Source organism: Bombus bifarius, unplaced genomic scaffold, assembly GCF_011952205.1.
Source record: "Bombus bifarius isolate JDL3187 unplaced genomic scaffold, Bbif_JDL3187 scf7180000008169, whole genome shotgun sequence".
NCBI classification, from domain to species: domain Eukaryota; kingdom Metazoa; phylum Arthropoda; class Insecta; order Hymenoptera; family Apidae; genus Bombus; species Bombus bifarius.
This window is the reverse complement of record NW_022884490.1, coordinates 482,850-502,961: the sequence shown is the minus strand read 5'-3', so window position 1 is coordinate 502,961 and position 20,112 is coordinate 482,850. Positions and strand designations below refer to the sequence as shown.

Below are 20,112 nucleotides of genomic sequence, written 5' to 3'. Positions count from 1 at the left end.
GATACGCTCTGTTATCTCGTTCGTGTCGTCACGACCGTAGACTTAAGGTTACGAGAGAAGGTTACGTTTTCTTTTCCCCTTAGTTTTTACGCTTTCGTTTTATCGGAGCATTCTCGATATTGGCGCTCGCGCTCGTCCCTCGTCCTCTTTCTGTTGCGCCAGTCCTATCTAATCTGAGTTTCTGGTCGCGTGGTAGACGCGCTCGCAGCCACGCTCGCCTCCGCCAACAGCATCCTCACGATTGTGCTCACCGATCCCAGGGATAAACGATATATCTTCTGTAGTGTTTTTCATTGAAATTGTAATTCGGCTTTTGTTGCAAGCGGTATACTTACGTCGATGTTTGGTCGCAACTATAGAAAGGACGACGAAAAACGAGCAGCTGGGTAAGCGTCTTCTGTCGCCGTGTCTGATCATAGAGCGGACGAATCTACTTACTCGCTTTCTCGGTGCTTTCTCGTACGGTAAACGATACGACGAATAAAAGAATTCGTATTAACCCTCTGTAACGCCATAGCTACACCTTTTTTAAAATTTTAAATAGATCGATCCTGTTTTTCGAAAATTTTTTAATTTTAGTATCGCAGTGTTTATGTAACTCTTTGGAAATCAAATATTCAACTCGATTTGCGTATTATTTTATTATTATACCATCGCACTGGCGCTAAATCACTCGTACGATAACTATCACTCCTGAAGAGAGGAATTGTAACGGATTGTAACTTCTTTCTCCGAATGAAATTCTTCTTACCGAAACGGAATTCCAGTTATGGAGGGTTAACCTTTATTTTTGGCACGGACTAAAAGTAATTTCGCAACTTTCTCAAATATTTTTACCAACGATTTTTAATATCGATGACTAGTGGAATAATAATGATCGGAATTTTTCTGCAAGATATTATCTGTTCTATTTGCACAAGAATTCTTGACCGAGAAAATATTTTTAAATGGGAAAACGCGTCATCGAGATTTATCGGCGCGGAATTCGCGGTGAACGATTACCGGAACCTTACGTAATAATTCCATTCGTGAGAAAGATGATTAATTGTATCTGTGAATATTCGTCGTGGCCCATGCGCGTGTGAATTTTACTTGTGTAAAAGTTTTCCTCCTGAGTTTTGCACCTGAATTGGGGCTTCTCTCGAGTTCCTGGTACATATCTGAAAAGAACCGTTTGACCGGTATCACGCTTCTTCCAACAGCCCGTAAGCGAGTGGACGTCCCTAAACGTCGTCGAATGGATGGCTGCTCTAAATCTCTACCGCTATGCGGATGTTTTCAAGTCTAAGGACGTCAAGGGGAGCGATCTTCCTTTTCTGGACCGGGATAAGCTGATGGTAAGTGGATTTTTAAGCTTCATCTTTTTCACTCCTTTAAAATCTTTTTCTACGTTTACTCTTTCTCTTCTATTTAATCATTTATTTTTCGTAACAGTCGAAACATTCGGTCGTTCGTCGTTGCTAGCTGGATTGGGAATATCTCAGATCGTTTAAAACCGATAGAGTTTCTCGTTGAGAAGCGAAGGTAAAGGGAGTTGTCGGCCGCGAATTTTTGCCTGGTTTTGCTTGTTTCAAGTCAGAGAACCGTGTCGGGAACGGAATCAACCACGGTGGGAGATCGAAAATTCTTTGGCTAGTACTCAAAGGCGATGACCTCGACTCAAGAGTATCTGGACGACGTTTTCCTTGGCCCGTTGACCCTGTAATTGCCCTGTAGCGTCTGCTCTACAGCACAGTCGACTCTTTATAGTGTCGTCCTCCCTTCCTCCAGTTTATTTTTTCTTTTCCTATCTTTCTTTCTTTTCTTTTCTTTCTTTCTTTTTTTTTTTTATCGATTATCGAGAGTACTCGAATGCTTTCTCGTTATCTTCCAGCGCATGACTTCGCGAAGCGTTACCTTTCTGCATTTCTGCACGAAACGAAGTTCTTCGAGTTTCTCGACGAGTAAACAAATTAAACGATTGTCCTTTTTTATATTCAACCATAAAATGTCGCAACCTGTTCTACGCCCGTTCAAGAATCCTCTGAGGTGGAATCGGTCGGAGCCCTGGCAAGGATCTTTCGCAAATTTAGTCACGACGCGTCTCGATGGTCGTGTCCGGGCGAAAAGAATAAAAATACTCGTCTGGCCAAGGTTTCTCCGGGTGTAAATCGCATATTACCATGCTAATCGACTCGTAAATCGTCTGGAAGTGTCCTTTCGGCGCGAGAAATCGTCCGATTCCCATTCGCTTCGTCCTTCGTGTCGATATTCGAGCCTCGACCGAAGGAAAACGCATTTCGATGCCACCTCGGGTACCTTAGATCAATTTTAAATCGATTCGTTCGCCCGATACGTTGCATCGATGCTCTCTATCCTTCTCCTAATTGCTAAATTGATCCGGCAAAGTAGATCCTTCCTCTTCGTCGAGAACGTTTCGTATCGGTATCGTCGTCTCCAAGACACGGCTCGATATATTGAAAATATATTAAGGTCGTACTATCTTGGTAGCAACAGCGACACCCGCATCTTCCTTTATCGACGATGGAGCGTAACGATTTAACGACCACCTCGTGTAATATGCCGTGTATCTTCCGGCGGCAGTGCTGAATAAATTCGGAGGATTGATGCGTCCCGTATAATTAACACTCGACGCCGGGTGTCAGCTTGATAAATTACGCGTTGCTCTGTGCCCCTTATCTCGTTGACTGATTCGAGCAAAAATCCTACGCTCTCGATGCTCGTTTTTTGCCCCAGTCACGAGAGAGGCAAATTATTTTTCGTCTTCGTTCGTCGTCGGTTCTTTCATCGTCTGTAGACTCACAGAGATAATCTGGCACGCTGGCTGGACGCGAAACAATATAATTACGCGTCAGATTTGACGGTTGCACGAACTTGTGGACCTCGTAATCACGCGTTCCGTGTATAACACGCGTGCACATCGGTCGTTCTACGCTTCGGCTGCGCGTGCGGTGCTAAGAATAACGTTTGGCCCAGTACAACTCGTGGCGCCGGAGGAACACGTTCTTGCCGGCACATTTTAAAATAGCCCGCGCGAGCGTGCCCCCGAATACCATAATTTGGAAAAAATATTTGCCAGTCACCCGTTGCCGGAAATGGCGATCCGTGTCCTCCATCGCAGCGAGTAGAATCGCGTCTTACAATTTTTACGATGCTTTTGCGACAACCTTTGGTTCGTAATGGAAATTACGTAACTTGCTTAATTTACACTGGAGCAACACGCTGTTATCGAACAAGGATATCTCTGTATGTTTGAGTTTCCTCGCGCGTGAAAATATTCGATTCGCCAGAGGGGCATGGCTAAGCGTAAAAATCGGCCAGGTGAAAGATGACGTGCGATTATCCTATTCGCTAACTTTTATCCCCGCGGTACATTGTATGTAGGATCGTGCACAGAGCCGTGTATCGCGAGGCACATGTGTACCTGACACCTGTTGGCTCAGGAAACAACTGCACCTGGAAAACGAGATGTCAGTCGCGAAAGACGTTACGACACGTATAAATTACGATCGCCTCGTCGTGTTCACCCTTTCACGAGGTCGTCCCCCGTAACGTTCGCTCTTGTTCGTTACGTCATCGAGACGCCCGTTCGACGGCGTTGCGAGGACCGCTTCCTTGATGCGTGAAAAATCGCGAATCGTTTCGGAGGTCACGTTCGTCGTTCTCGAAAACGGCTCGTTTTCTGGCTTGAAAAACACGCGAGAAGAGAAGGTGTGACAAGGGGGGTAGTAAAAGATTCTTTGAATCTCAGTCCTCTCGCGAGGGAACTTTTGAACACACTTTTATGCCAGCTATATGTCTGTCGCTACGAGCGTGTCAGTTCGTAACTGTACTTCGCCGTTAGGAAATGCCTGTTTTGCGCGACATACAGCCCCCTTAAAATTGAAAATATCGGTGGATGATGCGTTTACGAGAGGAGACGTAACGCGAAAGTGAACGTCGTCCGTGATCCGGTAGTTTCAGTTAGCGTCGGACATCTCGTTACAATGCTTGGATGTTGTTCGCAGAATATGGGCATCAAGGATGACTTCCACCAGAAGACCATTTTAGCCTGCATCGAGGAGCTCTGTCATGCTACGTCTGCAAGCGCCACGTTGTCAGAGGCGGCCGTCACGGCTACGCCGAACTCGTCCTCCGGTACCGTGGTCAACGAGGCGATCACCGGTGGTAGCGGCACCGTAGCCACCGGCAATTCGCCGCACACCCTCATGCCTCAGAGCTTTAGCGTGTTGGAGAAGTGCGATAAGTGCCATAAATACCTGAGGGGCCTGCTGCACCAAGGCTTTCTCTGTCTAGGTACGTGTGAAGCATCGATACATCGATGGCCTGATAATCTATATCGAGATAGCGTTTCTTAAACCTTTCCTTTTTTTCCTCTCGCTTTTTTTGCTTCACCGCGATTGCGCTTAGTTGGAGCTGTCGCGTATCGTGGGATGGTCGACGAATCAGTATCTATCGACGTTTCGAGACAACGAGGCGCTGCGCTGACACGAAGATTTGTCCATTAAAGTTTTGGAATTTAATCGTGTTTTCCATCGTCTGACCTACTTGTATCGTAATCGTGTTATTTTTCTTATGCGATAGATTGCGGCCTGGTAGCTCACAGGACTTGTACAGCAACGGGTTTACCCTCCAACTGCATACCAGTCGACTCGGAAAACCGTAGCCATAGATTTACTCCAGGTAAGTGGCGTGTACAGAGAGCGTGATCGCGCGTACGTTGTGTACAACGCACGCACACGCGTGTGCCAGCTTCCAGTTTCATAATGTGACATTGGTACGGCTTGGTCGTAACACGCCCATTACTTCTTCGTTACGTTAATGGACGGAACACGGAAACAATTTAAAAATTCAGATGTCTTTTAGTTGACTATCCCGGATTGCATCAGAAACGTGTTCGCTGACGCTGGAACTGCTTTGCAATCGCGCGCCGGAGTCGATTATGAAGTTTGTAGCAAGGACATACGATGTGGCGCATTACTTGTCGTTCTAATATCTGAATAACTAAATATTCATGCGTCTTTCGATTGAAATCGCTGGTGACCAGGTTATGGGAGGGGAGAAAATGTTATTTCATCGGTCGCGCTCTTTCCTCTTTGCTCTTTTCTTTTCCTCGAATTTGATCGCGAGAGAGAGAGAGAGAGAGAGAGAGAGAGAGAGGGAGAGCATCATCGTCGCTTTCATACCGAGTTCGACGCCTACGGACGATGAAAGTTGACGGACACGTGGTTCGTCTACGCGCGTTTACGCATTCGCGAGAAGGTAGACGGTTTTCCGAGAAATTCCGTGGCTACTCTCGGAATCGTCATCGAGCACGAGCGGACGGCCACATGATAGATAAAACCGAGCCAGCGGCATGACTGGGTACGGGTACGTATCGGTATCGTCCTCCGAACTTCACGCGCACTCTTGGGCTTGTAAATGCGTGTCGGTTGTTCGACCAAGAAGGAGTGGTAGTGGTAGTTTCATTAAGTTGTCGGTCGCGTCGCGCGTTGTCCACGCGATGCGCAACTACTATATATGGAGAGTGGCAGGGAATCGCGAACGGCGCCAATGGTCAGAGCCGCGGGACGAAGTCTCCGCGTGGTCGCATTATTTATGAAATTCGCACGCGCAAAGTGCGATATATGAACGCAGTTGTTTCGTTAGAAACTGGTCGTGCTTGCAAGAGTTCGAGCGCCGAGAGAAAGAGAGAGAGAGAGAGAGAGAGAGAGAGAGAGAGAGAGAGAGAGAGAGAGAGACAGACAGAGACAGAAAGAGACAGAGAGGTTGCACGGCGTTTTACCGAAGGAGGAACGTGGAAGAATCGCGAGCGGCCGGGCCTGACAATAAAAGCATTTCCACGTACTGCTCGTAAAATTGGAACGTCCTCGTTTCGAATTCTATGGCGCCGGTCGCGCGTTCCCTGGTATGCTCGCTGATACGCTCGCCGTTCGCCGATATCGCAGCTTTCCTTCGGGGACCCCGTGACCAGTCAACCGATTGTCCAGGCCCGGTCGAACAACCGTGACGAATATCGAATTTCCGTATTGACCTCCATCCAACGACGTGCCACCTTCGATTCGTACCTTATATACAGCGAATATCGTCGCATGCCTTTTAATTCCAACTTTTCTCTCGCGTCTCTCTCGCCTCGAGCCTGCAGAGAGAAAGATAGGCTACTCGTGAAGAAACAAAATGTCGCTAACGCGGTCGTAAAAATAAATTTGTTTCTCCTTCCCCTCCTACCTCTCCTGTGTGAAATTCTCTCGGTCTTCTCCTCCTCCTCTGTCTCATCCTCCTTCACCTTCTTTTCCTCCCTCTCCCCCCTCCACTATCTCTCCCACTCCTCCCCCCTCTCTCTCCCTCCCTACCACCCCCTCTCCTCTCTGGCGTTTCGTCTCTCTTTCTCTATTTCTTGGTCTCCTTCTTATAATGCATGCGTACACGCCTTTGATTGTACAAGTGGTGTATGCGGTATCGACGATAAGTCGCTTCGAGTCGCGCGGCTCGTTCGAAAATACGACCGCGGCCGAGCTTTGAGTCGCATTCTCGCGCAGATAAGGAATCAGAATATAACCATCGAATAGAATAGAGATCTGGTCGATCGCGTATCGAGACTGGAAAGGCTAGGGCACACCGAAATGGCGATCGAAGGACGCGTAGAATCTGGTACCTGGCTATTAGCCTTTTCGACCACGCGGAAAATACTTGGTGGAATGTTTCGGCGAAGCAACAACGAGATTACGTAATTCCAGAAACGTACACGCATACGCTCCCCTTTGACCCGATTATTTTCATCCGATCGTACCGAATGGATGAAAAAGCGAGAATCGGAGCCACCGCTTCCTTGAAACGCGCGTTCCCTCGCCATGAGCTCTGCCCGGCTTCTTTACGATTTTACGTGTCTCTCGTCTCTGGTCGTCTGGAATGCGTCTGTGAGATGTCAGGAATTTTTTCTTACCAGCATGTCCATAAAAACGGACGAATCTCTTGCAGATGTCGGCAAACTCGCGGCTCCCTCGCGAAGCAAACGCTCTTTCTCCTGCCTCGCCGGCATTTCCAACTTCGTTGCGAGCGTTCCCCGCCACGAATAATAATTTATACGACCAATTAATCTAGCTCCGCGATTATTTCCCCTGTAGCGGGTGGGTTAACGACTCGGACAGTCGGACATCTCTTCCACGTGCACCTGTTTCCATTTTTTTCGTTTCGTTCCTCTTCTCTTTGACACGCGCGTTACTCCGATTCGCATCGCTTTCGAGTCCCGCGAAATCCTTCCGGCATCGTTCTCATTCTCCTCCTCGTATTCGTCCATGTTCTCGTTCTCGTTCTCGTTCTCGTTGTCCGCATCATTGTCCACATCATTGCCCACGTCGACGTCGTTCATTTCCAGAACTATCGCCGGATAGAGACGATCGTGTGCGATACTCGTATCGTTTACAGTCAAGGAGGTCACGCGACCGTTTAGCTAACGCACAAACCAGAGATATCGCGTATGTATCGAACAAATGAAAGTTTTATTATCGGCCGCTGGTTGAAAAATTCTCACGCGCGCATACAGAGGCTCGCGCGGAGGAAGCGACCAAGTTTCTTAGACTTAGAGGCCGCGGTAATAAATAGAACAGTGAAAGGTAGAGCTTCGTGGTTCTTTTTTTTTTTCCTCTTTCTCTTTTTTCCTTTTTCATTTGAACGTCGCCAGGGTACGATTTGATGCTGCTAGATCGTATGGGCGTACAATTTTTTAAATACCCTGTTGCTATGCCCGGCTGTTCGGTAAAGGACGAACTCGAGACGGTGAAAAGTAACCTTTTTTGTTCTCGTTACTCGAAACGGCATCGATTCTTATTCAACACGGTCTGCAACTAGCAATTTATCGTTTACAGTATTCGGTCTTGGCCTGTGTTCGCAATTCGACATCTCCTCGCGCTCGGCTCCGCTGTTGGTGGAACGATGCACTAGTGTCTTGGAGGAGAAGGCATTCGAGGACAGCACGCTGGATCTGTACAAAGTCTACCACAGTAGTCCTCCCAACGAGCAAACTTTGGAACTGCGGCAAAAATTAAACGAAGGTAAATTCTGTTTATTTCCAGCTGCCACGGCGGGGATTATGTTGATTCTGAGATGATCGCGTGTTAATATCGTTGATGTTCGGGTAGTCACGTTCGTCATTGACTTTTCAGATGTGTGTAACGCTGATCTAAGTTCGTATAGTGCTCAATGCGTAGCGAGCGTATTGAAGAAATTTCTACGAGAGTTGCCAGATCCTGTGATTCCTGTACAGTTTTACGACAGATTTATAGAAGCATCCAGTGAGTATCGTAGGCGGGCATCAAAGTAATAACGCTTTATTTAAATCATGGATCGTGCAGATCACGTCTGTCTAATTCTTCTTTTATTATACAGATACGAAAAACGATGAGCAGTGTGCAGCACGCCTGGGACAGCTCGTTTCAGAACTTCCAGATCATCACCGTAGTACTTTGTTTCACTTGATGGCTCATTTCTGTCGTATCTGTCAATTACAACACGGAAGGGGTTACACGGAACCTCCCACAATCCTTATACAAGTGCTGTGTCATATTTTTGTTAGACCTCCTTGGGAACGGATCGTGTAAGCGCGCTTAAGATTGACGTAATCGCTTTGACATATTCTCTGGTCAAATTCATTAATAACCGGTCGTTCGTTTTGCAGACAAATAGTACATAATATCGAGGCGCATATACGAATAGTGGAGGTGTTGTTGTTGCATGGTGATTGGAACGAGAGACTGCCTCAATTTGCGAGCCCACCGCAATTACCACCGCGAAAAGTTTCGAGGCCGCAGTTTCCAGTTTTAGATCCGTTCTCCGTTCTCGACGAGGATAATTCGATGGACCGAACGGTGTCAGTCTCGGAAAGCAAGGAGTCTCAGCAGCAACCCCACAGGTAAACGACCGTTTATTTTTACGCACCCTATACAATCGTTGTATTTCTGGTTACTATAGTTCGCTGTATGTTTTGTTTCGAGAAGGCCACGCACGCTTCAGGAGGCTGAATGGTATTGGGGAGATATCACGAGGGACGAAGTGAACGAGAAGATGATTGATTCGCCGGATGGCACTTTCCTAGTACGCGATGCGTCTTCGAAGGGTGGGGAATACACACTGACGTTGCGTAAAGGTGGGACCAACAAGCTTATCAAGATTTGTCAACGGAACGGAAAATATGGCTTCTCGGAGCCGTATAACTTTCATTCGGTTATCGAGCTGGTGGATCATTACAGGAATTGTTCTTTGACGCAGTATAATTCCACGCTGGACATTAAACTGTTGTACCCTATATCCCGGTTTCAACAGGTAATTTTTGCAGAAATTTCATTGTGTTTGATCGTGACAGTTTTAGTATAAATTTAGTTTGTAATACGAATTACACGAGCCTTTTGTTTCGATTAGGACGATGAAATTGCAAGTACAACGGACATGGCGAACGTTGCACAGAAATATGTAGAACTTGATAAAGAGATAACCGACGCGTTGAAAGAGTATAGAGAACTTTCGGAATTGTACAATAGAACGTCTTTCGAGGTCCAGTTGAAACGGCAAGCGTTAGAAGCTTTTTCGGAGGCTATCAAAATGTTCGAGGATCAAATGAAATTGCAAGAGAAATTTCAGAAAGAAGCTCAACCGCATGAAATATCAACGTGAGTTTTTGTTAATAGTTACGTTCCCATGCACCTCCGGTCGTGTATGCAAATTTGCCGACTATGTTTATAGATTAACTGATAATGCCGAGTTGTTAAAACGAAGACTGAAATCCTTAGAAGATAGCAGGGAGCTGTTGGACTGCGGTTTGAAGGAACAGATCGCCTACAATAGAACTCTGGAAAGAGAAATGCACAAATTGAAACCCGAGCTATTGCAACTCGTACGTCAAAGGGATAAACATCTAATGTACGTATACTGATCTTTTGACTGTTACGTGTCCATTTACGGTTTAATATTGTTTTATTATCGTGTTATAGATGGTTGAAAAAGAACGGTATGAAACAGAATAAAATAAGCCAACTCGTGCTAAATCATTCGTTGTCGAATCCTTTGTTGGGTGACTTGGCGTACGGAGATCTTCAAGAAGTGGATCTTGAAGTCCATTCCGACGAAACGACTTGGCTATATCTCGAATGTTCTCGGTCCGACGCCGATCGGATACTCGCTGAGAGGCCAGATGGTACTTTCCTTATTCGAACATCAAGAACAGGACAATACGCACTTTCCATCATGTATGTATATTAATCGTTTCTTTTTTTGAATTTCTTTTTATCAACGTTGACGACATAGACAGATTGCAATCGATTTTTTATTCGTTACAGGTGTAACGGTACAGTGAATCATTGCATAATATATGGTACCGAACGTGGTTTTGGATTCGCTGAACCGTACAACATCCACAAGAGCTTGAAACATTTGGTGCTACATTACGCACAGAATTCCCTGGAGGAACACAATGAGAGTCTTAACACGACTCTGGCTTATCCAGCTTTTGCCTCGCCCGCTGCATTGTCGCAGTTGCAGGCTCAACAAATGCAGTTACAGATGAAAATGCACACGCAAAACCAATTACAGCTAACACGTCCCCTCGAAAATCAACATTACATGACGCACACGTAATGCTGGTGTGTCGATCAATAGAATTACAGAATTAATTAGGATGTACGTGTGCATGAATGTTTCCGAGATCGGCGTCGAGGTGTGATTTAGAAATTGGAAATTAACGAGGTGATGACAAATGGTATTTCGAGGAGGGCCCTGTGAAATTTCTATTCGTTTTAATCGGTACGGTGGTATTATCTAGGGAAAAACAAGACGCGATAATTGATCGTTCCATTTTTATAGGTCGGAGGTAAACGCTTCCTTAAACAAAGTACAGTGGTATGCATAACGAAGGGAGAAACATTGGTAGCGGTAGCAACTCTCAGAAGCTATAGTTTATAATGTAATTATATACGTATGTTACCGTGGCGCAGCAAATAATTGTTTCGGTCTACAGGACCGCACTGCATAGATTTTACTATTCTCTCGGGGTTTGCAGACCTTTTTGATAGATCTTATGGATGATCGACTGAAAAAATTTACTTGAGCAAGTTTGCGAGACCCTGAGTACTGAGAAATAATCTTTTGTTGTCAGTTTGTATCTTCGATATAGGGAGAATCGTTTGGGTGTTGGAACGTGATACGTTGCATTTTCCAAGATGCACTTATTCGATCGAATACGTCAGAGTAACAGAGGCATATATCTAGTCTTACAGGCAATTTGACGGAAGAAACAAATACGATAGAGCAGAACGAAACATAAGTCTGACCACGCTCAAACTACTCGCAGTTTCGATTGGTAATCAGGGTAGTTGCATTTCGTAAAAATTTGATACTAATCTAAGGTTGATGAACGCATCCGTTCTTCTCGGGGCTAATGAATAAACACAACACATTTCGTAGACCGCTGTACTTCTGACTTCTTCGATAATTTTTTGTGAATATTTCCCAGACCTCCGTTTGTGTAACGCGCGGTACGCGATACGCGCGGGCATCGTTTATCGTGAATATGATTCACGAAGTATAAGATCTACAACAGTGATATTAGAATATATAATTAGAACGCGTCGCATAGAACATATAACTGAGCCTTTTGGATGCTTACGGAATGTTTTTGGTAGTGATATACTAAAGTAGCATCAATCACGGTTGAACAACTGGACGACGAGGCTGGTTTTCGGATATTTCGATCCACGCTACTTCCGATCGATTTTCCATTTGAAACGTGCCCGCCCGCGTTGCTTACGAACTTCATTACAACGAAAAGGAAAAAAGAAAAAAAAAACAAAAACAAAGTTTTTCACGGATGCGCGGGAACTTTTTTATATATATATGTTAGATTTCAAGTGCTGTGCCAGATCTGTATAGGCTACTACGCGTGTCGAAACACGTGTGTGTGCTAAGGGAGAGAGTGAGTGAGAGAGAAAGAGAGAGAGAGAAAGGGAAATCGTTTTTCGAAAAGTTAAACATATTGTCTGTGATTTCGGATTGCCGAGAAAGGATATATATATATGTATATGTATATACATATATATGTATGCATATATATTATACCGTGTCTATAATTTTCCAATTGATTTTTGCAATTCGCTTTTCTTCTCTATCACTACTTGTCTTTTCCCTTTAAGGTTTACGAAGCGTGTGATCGTTGGTTTAATATGCGCGTCGACTTCGACGAATATAGGTAGAATTATATTGCGACGGAATGTGCAGAAGCTAATGGTGATTTTATTAATTGTAACTTTTTCTTACGTTCGGTACTTCCTTTCTGTGCGTCGTGTCGAGAGTCTTACGAGTCTCGTCGCGCTCTTTTCTCTATTCGACTCGGTGTATTGCAGTCCCTGAAACGTCACGAGACGTCGTTTTCATTTGATTTTATCCGTATTCCCATTGCACCGAATACCGGTAAAATCTATGCACGCAGAACGCGATGTTCTCGTAAACGTGGAACAGGGTCGATCTCTTTCTCGCTCTTAAATGTCAAAGCTCATTGTGCTCTTTGAATGATCTCAAAAGGTAACGGTAGTCTCGTTGGTTGGCACGGCAACGAGAAGAATCACGGTTGAACCGGTCGCGATTGAATCGATACTCGAGAAATTTTACGTATTACATTGCGGTCCGTAATCGTAAAAGTGTATCGAGGGCGATCCACGCGAACAATGGTTTCACGACTTGTAGCGGTCACTTGAGTCGAAAACGACGATTCTTCCCGTTCTCGTTTCTTCCCGCGTGATTCTCGCTACCGCATAGTCAAAAGAAAACTGAACCGATATAATATAATGGATCGATGGACGAGCGGGAAACGATCTCGAGCTTGAAAGAGTTGAAAGCAGCGACGAGCTTCAATTTTTTGTTCTTCTCTTTTCTTTTTTCTTTTCTTGGTCGTTCGTTTGTTCCGTATAGGATGATGAATTTCGAGGATAGGCAAGATAGATGGACAAAGACGCAAGCGACAGAAGGGGGGAAAACAGACTGTTTAAAGAAGAGAAAGGCTCGTTGCTCATCCTAAAGGCTTCGAATTACGTAGATTTAGGTAGCTTAGGTTTTTTATACGAGAGAAACAAATTAAGTGCCCTGGCGCTGATAGGCTTATATATTGTAGATTCCGTGATCGTCCAATCGCGTACAGGTGCAGTATTCGATCGTTGTTCAATCGCATCGTCACCGGGTCGCCCGCTTCTTCGACGTTTCGATTATTCAAGTCATTGAACGTTTTGCTTTCGGAAGTCGATAGTTTCCTTTGCATTTTAATCCGTTTATCGTTCGACGTGTTTCGTCGATTCTAACATAGGTCTTTATGTTTATCATTCTGCACGACTGTGAAAGATAGAAAGAAACACTAGGAGAAGAAACTCGAAGACAACGTTTATACCGTCGATAGGAAGAAGGAAGAGCTACGATAGAATCGACAGCGGAATTAAACATGTAATTATAATTTCAAATGGCCGATTAGAATGGTAAAGAAAGCCACGACTTGCCTCGAATAATTAATGACAGCGAAGCTGACGGAAACGTGCAATCCGATGACGGGAAGCGTAGCTTTTACGTGGTATAACCAGCTGTAACGGCGACGAGTTCGAGATCCGCGTTGAACATTCACTGGAATATCCGAATCGTCGAATCCTCGTTGAAATCTTCAAATAGAAATAAAAGATACGCGCGTAGAGAGAGAGAGAGAGAGAGAGAGAGAGAGAGAGAGAGAGAGAGAGAGATCTTCGAAACCCACGACCATTACCGCTCTTTTTGTAGTTGGTTCTCGAGTTTGGGAGAACACAGACCGGTTGCTTGTTCCAACGGGATCCATCGGGTTTCTCGCGACTCGCTCTCGTCGTCCTTTCTCAGGAGCAGGAGTAACGCAATCCACACAAGTTAAAAGTACACGACTACACACACACGCGACCATCGTACATTATCAAATACATATAAACACACGTAAACAAAGTGCGCGCAGATGCATGCCCTTGTGCGCGAAATACAAACAGTGAGTTAGAGATAAAGAAGAAGAAGAAGAAAGAAAAAAACATAAAAAAGAAAAAAAAGATACATTCGTTGACGAAAGAGTATATGTCGTGGAAGTATGATGAAAAAGAGGAGAATGATTTGAGAAAAATGGAAAAAAATATATGAACATATATATATTATATATATTATATATCTATATATTTTTACTTACTTTGAAAACAAACCTTTAATTGATTATTTATAATATATTCGTGCGTATGTTGTATACATATGTGTATATACATATATTATATCGTAGCATCGTGGTGTACCATTCGAAGGTACGTAAACCTTGACGATCGCGTTTTCCACGAGGAACGACGCGCATCGTGGAACGCGAGATCCGCAAGGCTCGTGCGTTTTCGAATATCGTCGATGAAAGGCAACGTGCACGCGTGCACACACACACACACGTTCAACAATTTTTCCAGGGAAAGACCAGACATCTTTTTGTAATAACGTGCGCGTTTGTCTGTGACAAGCGCCGACGATTAATAAGCGCGACCGAACACGTTTCTATTTTTAAGGCCGAGCGAAATACGCTTTGGCATCGGTCGATCGGAACGTGATCGCGAACGGCTGCGCAACATCGACTGGAATCGTTTCAATTTTCACGCGCCCATATTCGAAAAACGCTATTGGCTTGTCTTGACCGATCCTTTCTTTCTTTCATCGTGTGCACGCGTTTACGTCGATAGATTGGATCGCAGGCGGTTTATTTGGAGCATCGATGGAGGCGAATAAGATTAAGAAAGAACGCGAGATGCTCGCGCGCAGGTGAAACCAAGGTCGGGGTAAATTAAGTGCAACAAATACTCTGTGTATAGAACGAATACGGAACGAACTGGGCATCGGAGAAAATTCAAATATTCAGTGGTTATCGTAGTGGCGAGGGAATTTACCGGGTCAACGAAAGGAAATTATGTTTGCAACTGTGAACGAAACAGGACGAGACCGAATCATTCCAAGTATTTGTCGTTTGGGCTTGATTTACCTCGATCGTATTTAATCCACTGTACGGAGTGGGCTATATCCGATCTATCCGAGTCGATTTTTCACGTAGACTCGATCACGATCGACCGCGAGACGTTGATCTCTCGCGGTGTCCTTTTGTATTTTTCGAAAAGGGGACGAGTCCTCGTTTGAGATTTTATGGCATAATAAAAAAAGAGAGTCAGGCAACGCTGATTGTCCGATACAAAACACGTGTCACATCACGATGTACATAGAAATATATCCGAGCTATGGTGGTGAGGCTCTTTTATATATATATATATATATATATATATATATATATATATATATATATATATATATAAAACAAACAAATGCTAATAATAAAAGAAAAAAGGGAAGAAAAAAGAAGGAAAAGAGAATGATTTGGAAATTAACGTGGACTTCTCGGCGGGACCGGTCCAACAATTTCTTTCGCGAGCCGAAACTTTAGCGAACGCTCGACCATTTCCACGACGGTGTTACCTTCGCGACACTTGTTCGGTCCGATGATCCTTGGAACGATCGATATCCTTTTTTTACATTTGTGCCAGCGTGTCGACCGCCGTGCCTCGTCGAGTCGACGAGTCAATTTCGGGGAACCAAAAGAAATTCGAAGATACGAGGAGAACTACAGAGAAATCGGATCGACTGGACGAGGCACCGTGATTTTTGTCGGCGATTCAACGGGTGCTCGCTCTGGATCGAAACGAGATCGATGGTTGGAAAAAGGGATGAGAATCGTTGGATGGTTTGGCGATTGAAGAAGAAAGAGGGAATTTTAAGGGGGCGAAAAACGGTTGGGAAGAGAAAAGAAAAGAATGATGCGAGATGAGAGAAGATAACGTGTAAAGTTGCCTTAGTTTTTCTACAAGTTGAACAGGTGCGATATGTGAGCGAGAGAGAGAGAGTGAGAGAGAGAGAGAGAGAGAGAGAGAGCGTGCAAGAAAGAGAAAGTAGAAAGGTAGAGGAACAGAGAGGGACGAGATATTTCGTACGGTGCGAATCGTCGATAGACGATCGATCGACGATCAACGAGAATATATTGTACGACGGCAAAAGAAAAGAAAAGAGTGACAAGAGATGATCGATCTAGTGAGATATTCTGGTGTGCTCGTCACGAAATGAAGAGCCTTGCAACATAAAGAAAGAAATTTTCTGCGAAACATTGATAATCAAATCGTATCGATAACACCTATCGTAATCGAAACCATAATTTCTAATACATAAATAGCGATTCCTGTAATAGTATGCGAGCGCCGATTTTTCCTGACATTTGGAAAACTCATATAGAGGATACGACGAACAGTTTCTCTGGACGTTCGTAGACACTCTTTTTCTAATATTTGCAGCAATATGTATAAATAATATATTACTCTGGCGGTTTAGCTATGGGCAAAACTCTCAGGTTCCAGTTACTAACGAGATATTTAAACTAACCTAACGAACTATTGTACACGGAGAAAACGAGTAATTTAAGCGTTACGATACGTCCTTTTATCGAGTAAACCGATGAAACATGGATTCGATTCCTCTCTTTTGTCAATGCTAACGATTTAAGTAGAAAGAAACAGGCCAATAGGAAATAGAAACTAGTGGAAAGAACGAAGGATCGCCGTAGACCAATATATTGTTACCCTAGGCATAACGAATTAATTGTAAATTGTAAAATCGGAGTATCTCTTGACGCCTCTGCTCCAGAAATGGCTGAGATCGGGGAAAGACGATTCCAAGAGAAAGTACGAGAGTCTGGCGAGAGAAGCGTGTGTATGTATGAGAAGATGCGAGAAGTTAAAGAGCAAGAATGTTAAAGATCACGCAAGAACGTCGTGTAACGATCTTCGCAATTTACCCAAGTCTGTGTCCAAATTACAGAAGAAAAGAGGTGGGAGGGGAATTCGTTGATCGCGTTGCATATCGGGGGCAACTATCACCGTCTGATATGCTAGAAAAAATTCACAGAATTGGGCGTTATTCTCTAACGAATTTTTCATTTAAAGTTCAAAGGAAACCGAAGACGACTGTGCGTATAAATCGAAGTTGATTCATCGGTAAGCGTGGCTGCTCACTTAGCAAAGTGTTGCGAATATGCGCGACGTAAAATCGTATTCTTGGCGCGTGATGGATCGTCGAGGAATTCGCGTACGCTCTCGAGGACAACGTTCGCCGAATAAAATATTGCCCAACTCTGATCTCTTGCCAGTTAAGTAAAAACACGATACATCCCACTTGGGGGGATATCTCGACCGTCTATAATATACAATACGCGTTCGAACCGCGAGAGCACGGCTTTAAGGCGATTTCGCCCCTATCGATCGTCTGTGTTAAAATAAAGCGCGTGTGTGTTTGTGTGCGTGAGAAAGAGAGGGAGAGAGAGAGAGAGAGAGAGAGAGAGAGAGAGAGAGAGATCGGTGGCACGCGAAACCGTCTTAAAATCGTGTTCGACGGTCGACAGATTTCGTGTACGTCCATTTGGATCCTTGCCAGTCTTTTTCTTTCTTCGTTTTCCGTGGCCGGGTATCGTGTGAGATTCAAATGTGTCGGTGGACATCGGGGCGCCTGTATGCGAGTGAAAAAGCACGATCGTGTGGTGGTTGCGCTGCAAGGCGATAATCGCTGATCATTAAACGAATCGGTTCAGCGAATGGATTCTATTTCGCGGATATGCGAGAGAGAGAGAGAGAGAGAAAGTGAGAGAGAGAGAGAAAGAGAGAGAGAGAGGGTGGGTGGGGAGGGGAGGGAAGGGAAAGGGATGAGAAAAAGTCGAGAGGGGCGGGTTTCGGATACCTGGGGCTTATGGGATGGGGATTACACGGGGAGGGTGTTACAAAAGAAGGTAGAGAAGAAGTTATCGATATACAATTATTACGTTATTAACGAATGTATGCTGTCCCACTGTGATAAAACTTTTTGTTTTTGCATGTAAAATATACTATTATTGTCATAAGTATATGAGACGATGGAAAAGAACAAAAGGAAAAAAAAAAGTGAAATCATATTATAAAAACGGTGCATGTATATAGATATATGCGCCGAGGCATGCGCGATCTTAGAACGATCTATGTATGTGTACTTATATATCTATATATGTGCAGGCACACAGACACGAAGACACCTACACAGCAGACACATGTAACACAACACGAGCATCATACATATATTGTGATTGAGTGTGCACGCAGTAAAAGTGTATACTACTACAAAGAATACAAATTTTAATTACCGGACCGACCTGTCTTCATGCGCTTGCGATCGATGGTCGGAGCGAGGGTGGACGGGTGGCGGGATCGTTCGTCGTTCGACGATTTGGTGCAATCGGAGCGGGCGCCAGCGCGTTTTACAAATTTGCAAAAATTTTCCAGCGATTCGAATGCTCTCGCGTTCCAAGGACCGAGATACGATTTGCATATTTTTCTTTTTTTTCTATTCGAACTACGGATCGGGAGAACAGCTTGCAGTGGTATTCTGTCGAAATTGCGATTGGTACATAGCGGCTCGTTCACTTCGATGTCGTCTCCCGTTGGAGACTGATCGAGGAAACGAACGGTTTAGACGGTCGACGAAATTCTCCGCGAATATATCTCGTTTGTTTTTCGAACAACAACGCGTATAAATTATATTCGGTTTTAATGGGACACGTGGAATTTGACGGATTCTGTCGAAGTGCATGAAAACTGGTGGTACAATGAATGTTTACTCGCTTTTTCGCGCAACGGTCATCCTCATATTGTACCGTTTATTTGGTAGTTCTACCATGTAAAACCATTTATATTTGCATATGATTAATATGTTTTACTTATAACACTCTGTCGTTCCATGTTATTTCGCAATTCGACTCGTCACCAAATCTATTCCTTTCCATAGATCCGAGACATCCGACGAGTAACGATCCTCCCAGTAACAACCCTTCGGAAATTGCCACGCAACGAATCACGAGGCTCGTAAAGTACAGAATGTCAAAATATCAATCTAGATACGAGGAAATTGTTGTCCGTCGCTTTGCTTACCGATTCGATTCGACGTTGTTTCAGATACGAGCTAACGGGAGAAATTAACACGCGAGCAGAGTTGCAAGAAATTACGAAGTCGAGTCCGAGTGGCAGAGTTATTAACGGCGGCGAAATTACGAATTCGAAAGAAATCGTGAGAATCGCGTGCCTTAGTTCGAAAGACGTACCTGCCTGACATTGTTGCGAGGATAGAGATCGGTGGTGGCGACGGCGGTGGTGATCGTACGATGGCCGTGGCGATGGTGTAGGTGGCAGAGGCAATGGTAGTGGAGAATCTAGCTGCTCGTGTCGGTGTATCTAACGCGACGAAACAACGTTCCGATTGGCAGTGTGCATCGCGTAGCGAGCTTGCGCGCCGCATTGCACGGCTGCAGTCGAGTCATTATGCAGGTACTGGCTGTCACTTCTACTCACTGTAACCGCAGACCGACGTTGACTATCGTCGAGTTCTCTATGCATCCGACCCCTCGACGGTTTCGTCGCCCGATACAGCGGCACACCGCTGAATATATTACAGCTCGTTTAAACCTGATTTCTAATGCACCCTTCAAGTATCACTGCGTCGACACTGATTCACGGAATCCCCTTCCCTTTCCTTCGTTACGGTCGTACGCGAGCGCGCGTTCGCTTTTGCTTTTCTTTTCGCTCTTTCTACACAGTCGGCTCTAGAGCCCAAGTTTACATCGGGTGTACAACGCAAGACTGCAGTTAGTATCTAGAAATACAAACCTTACGCTTCGGAGAGGGAGACATCGACTGTGATTAGAGGGTAAAATAAATGGCAGTTCGATCGCGAGCAGGGAATTACAGCACACTGCACCCTGTTCTTCGCGACTGGATCATTCCGATGGTTGGATCGCGATACCTTCGCGTGATACCGGTGCACGCGGGTCTCAGTGTTCGGTTGGCACGCGACTAACTTCGCGTTTTAATCAGAGGCGTCGCGTCGCTTTAGAACCGCGGTAATAATCGTCGGCATGCGGAAGAATAACGTAGAATCGAAGAGAATTCGAGCCTCGTTTCGAAAAATGCAGCGAAGGATTGTCGCACTTCCGTTCGC

The 20,112-nt window shown here is 44.8% G+C and overlaps 1 protein-coding gene across 5 annotated transcripts in view; it reads left to right on the top strand.

The window, feature by feature from the left end:
* The window catches only part of LOC117209300 (phosphatidylinositol 3-kinase regulatory subunit gamma), a 28,938-nt gene extending 16,957 nt beyond the window's left edge, over positions 1 to 11,981 (top strand). For 3 of the 5 annotated variants that reach the window (XM_033451140.1, XM_033451142.1, XM_033451138.1), the window contains 12 exons: positions 1,203 to 1,337; positions 4,008 to 4,296; positions 4,585 to 4,683; positions 7,866 to 8,051; positions 8,163 to 8,291; positions 8,386 to 8,593; positions 8,675 to 8,908; positions 8,994 to 9,318; positions 9,415 to 9,662; positions 9,736 to 9,912; positions 9,984 to 10,238; positions 10,329 to 11,981. In XM_033451140.1, coding sequence (XP_033307031.1) covers positions 1,203 to 1,337; positions 4,008 to 4,296; positions 4,585 to 4,683; positions 7,866 to 8,051; positions 8,163 to 8,291; positions 8,386 to 8,593; positions 8,675 to 8,908; positions 8,994 to 9,318; positions 9,415 to 9,662; positions 9,736 to 9,912; positions 9,984 to 10,238; positions 10,329 to 10,626 — 2,583 coding nt within the window. In that variant the 3' untranslated portion in view covers positions 10,627 to 11,981. The remainder of the gene's footprint in view (positions 1 to 1,202; positions 1,338 to 4,007; positions 4,297 to 4,584; positions 4,684 to 7,865; positions 8,052 to 8,162; positions 8,292 to 8,385; positions 8,594 to 8,674; positions 8,909 to 8,993; positions 9,319 to 9,414; positions 9,663 to 9,735; positions 9,913 to 9,983; positions 10,239 to 10,328) is intronic. The other 2 variants (XM_033451141.1, XM_033451139.1) reach the window with 1 other exon arrangement.
* Positions 11,982 to 20,112: the final 8,131 nt, after the last annotated feature.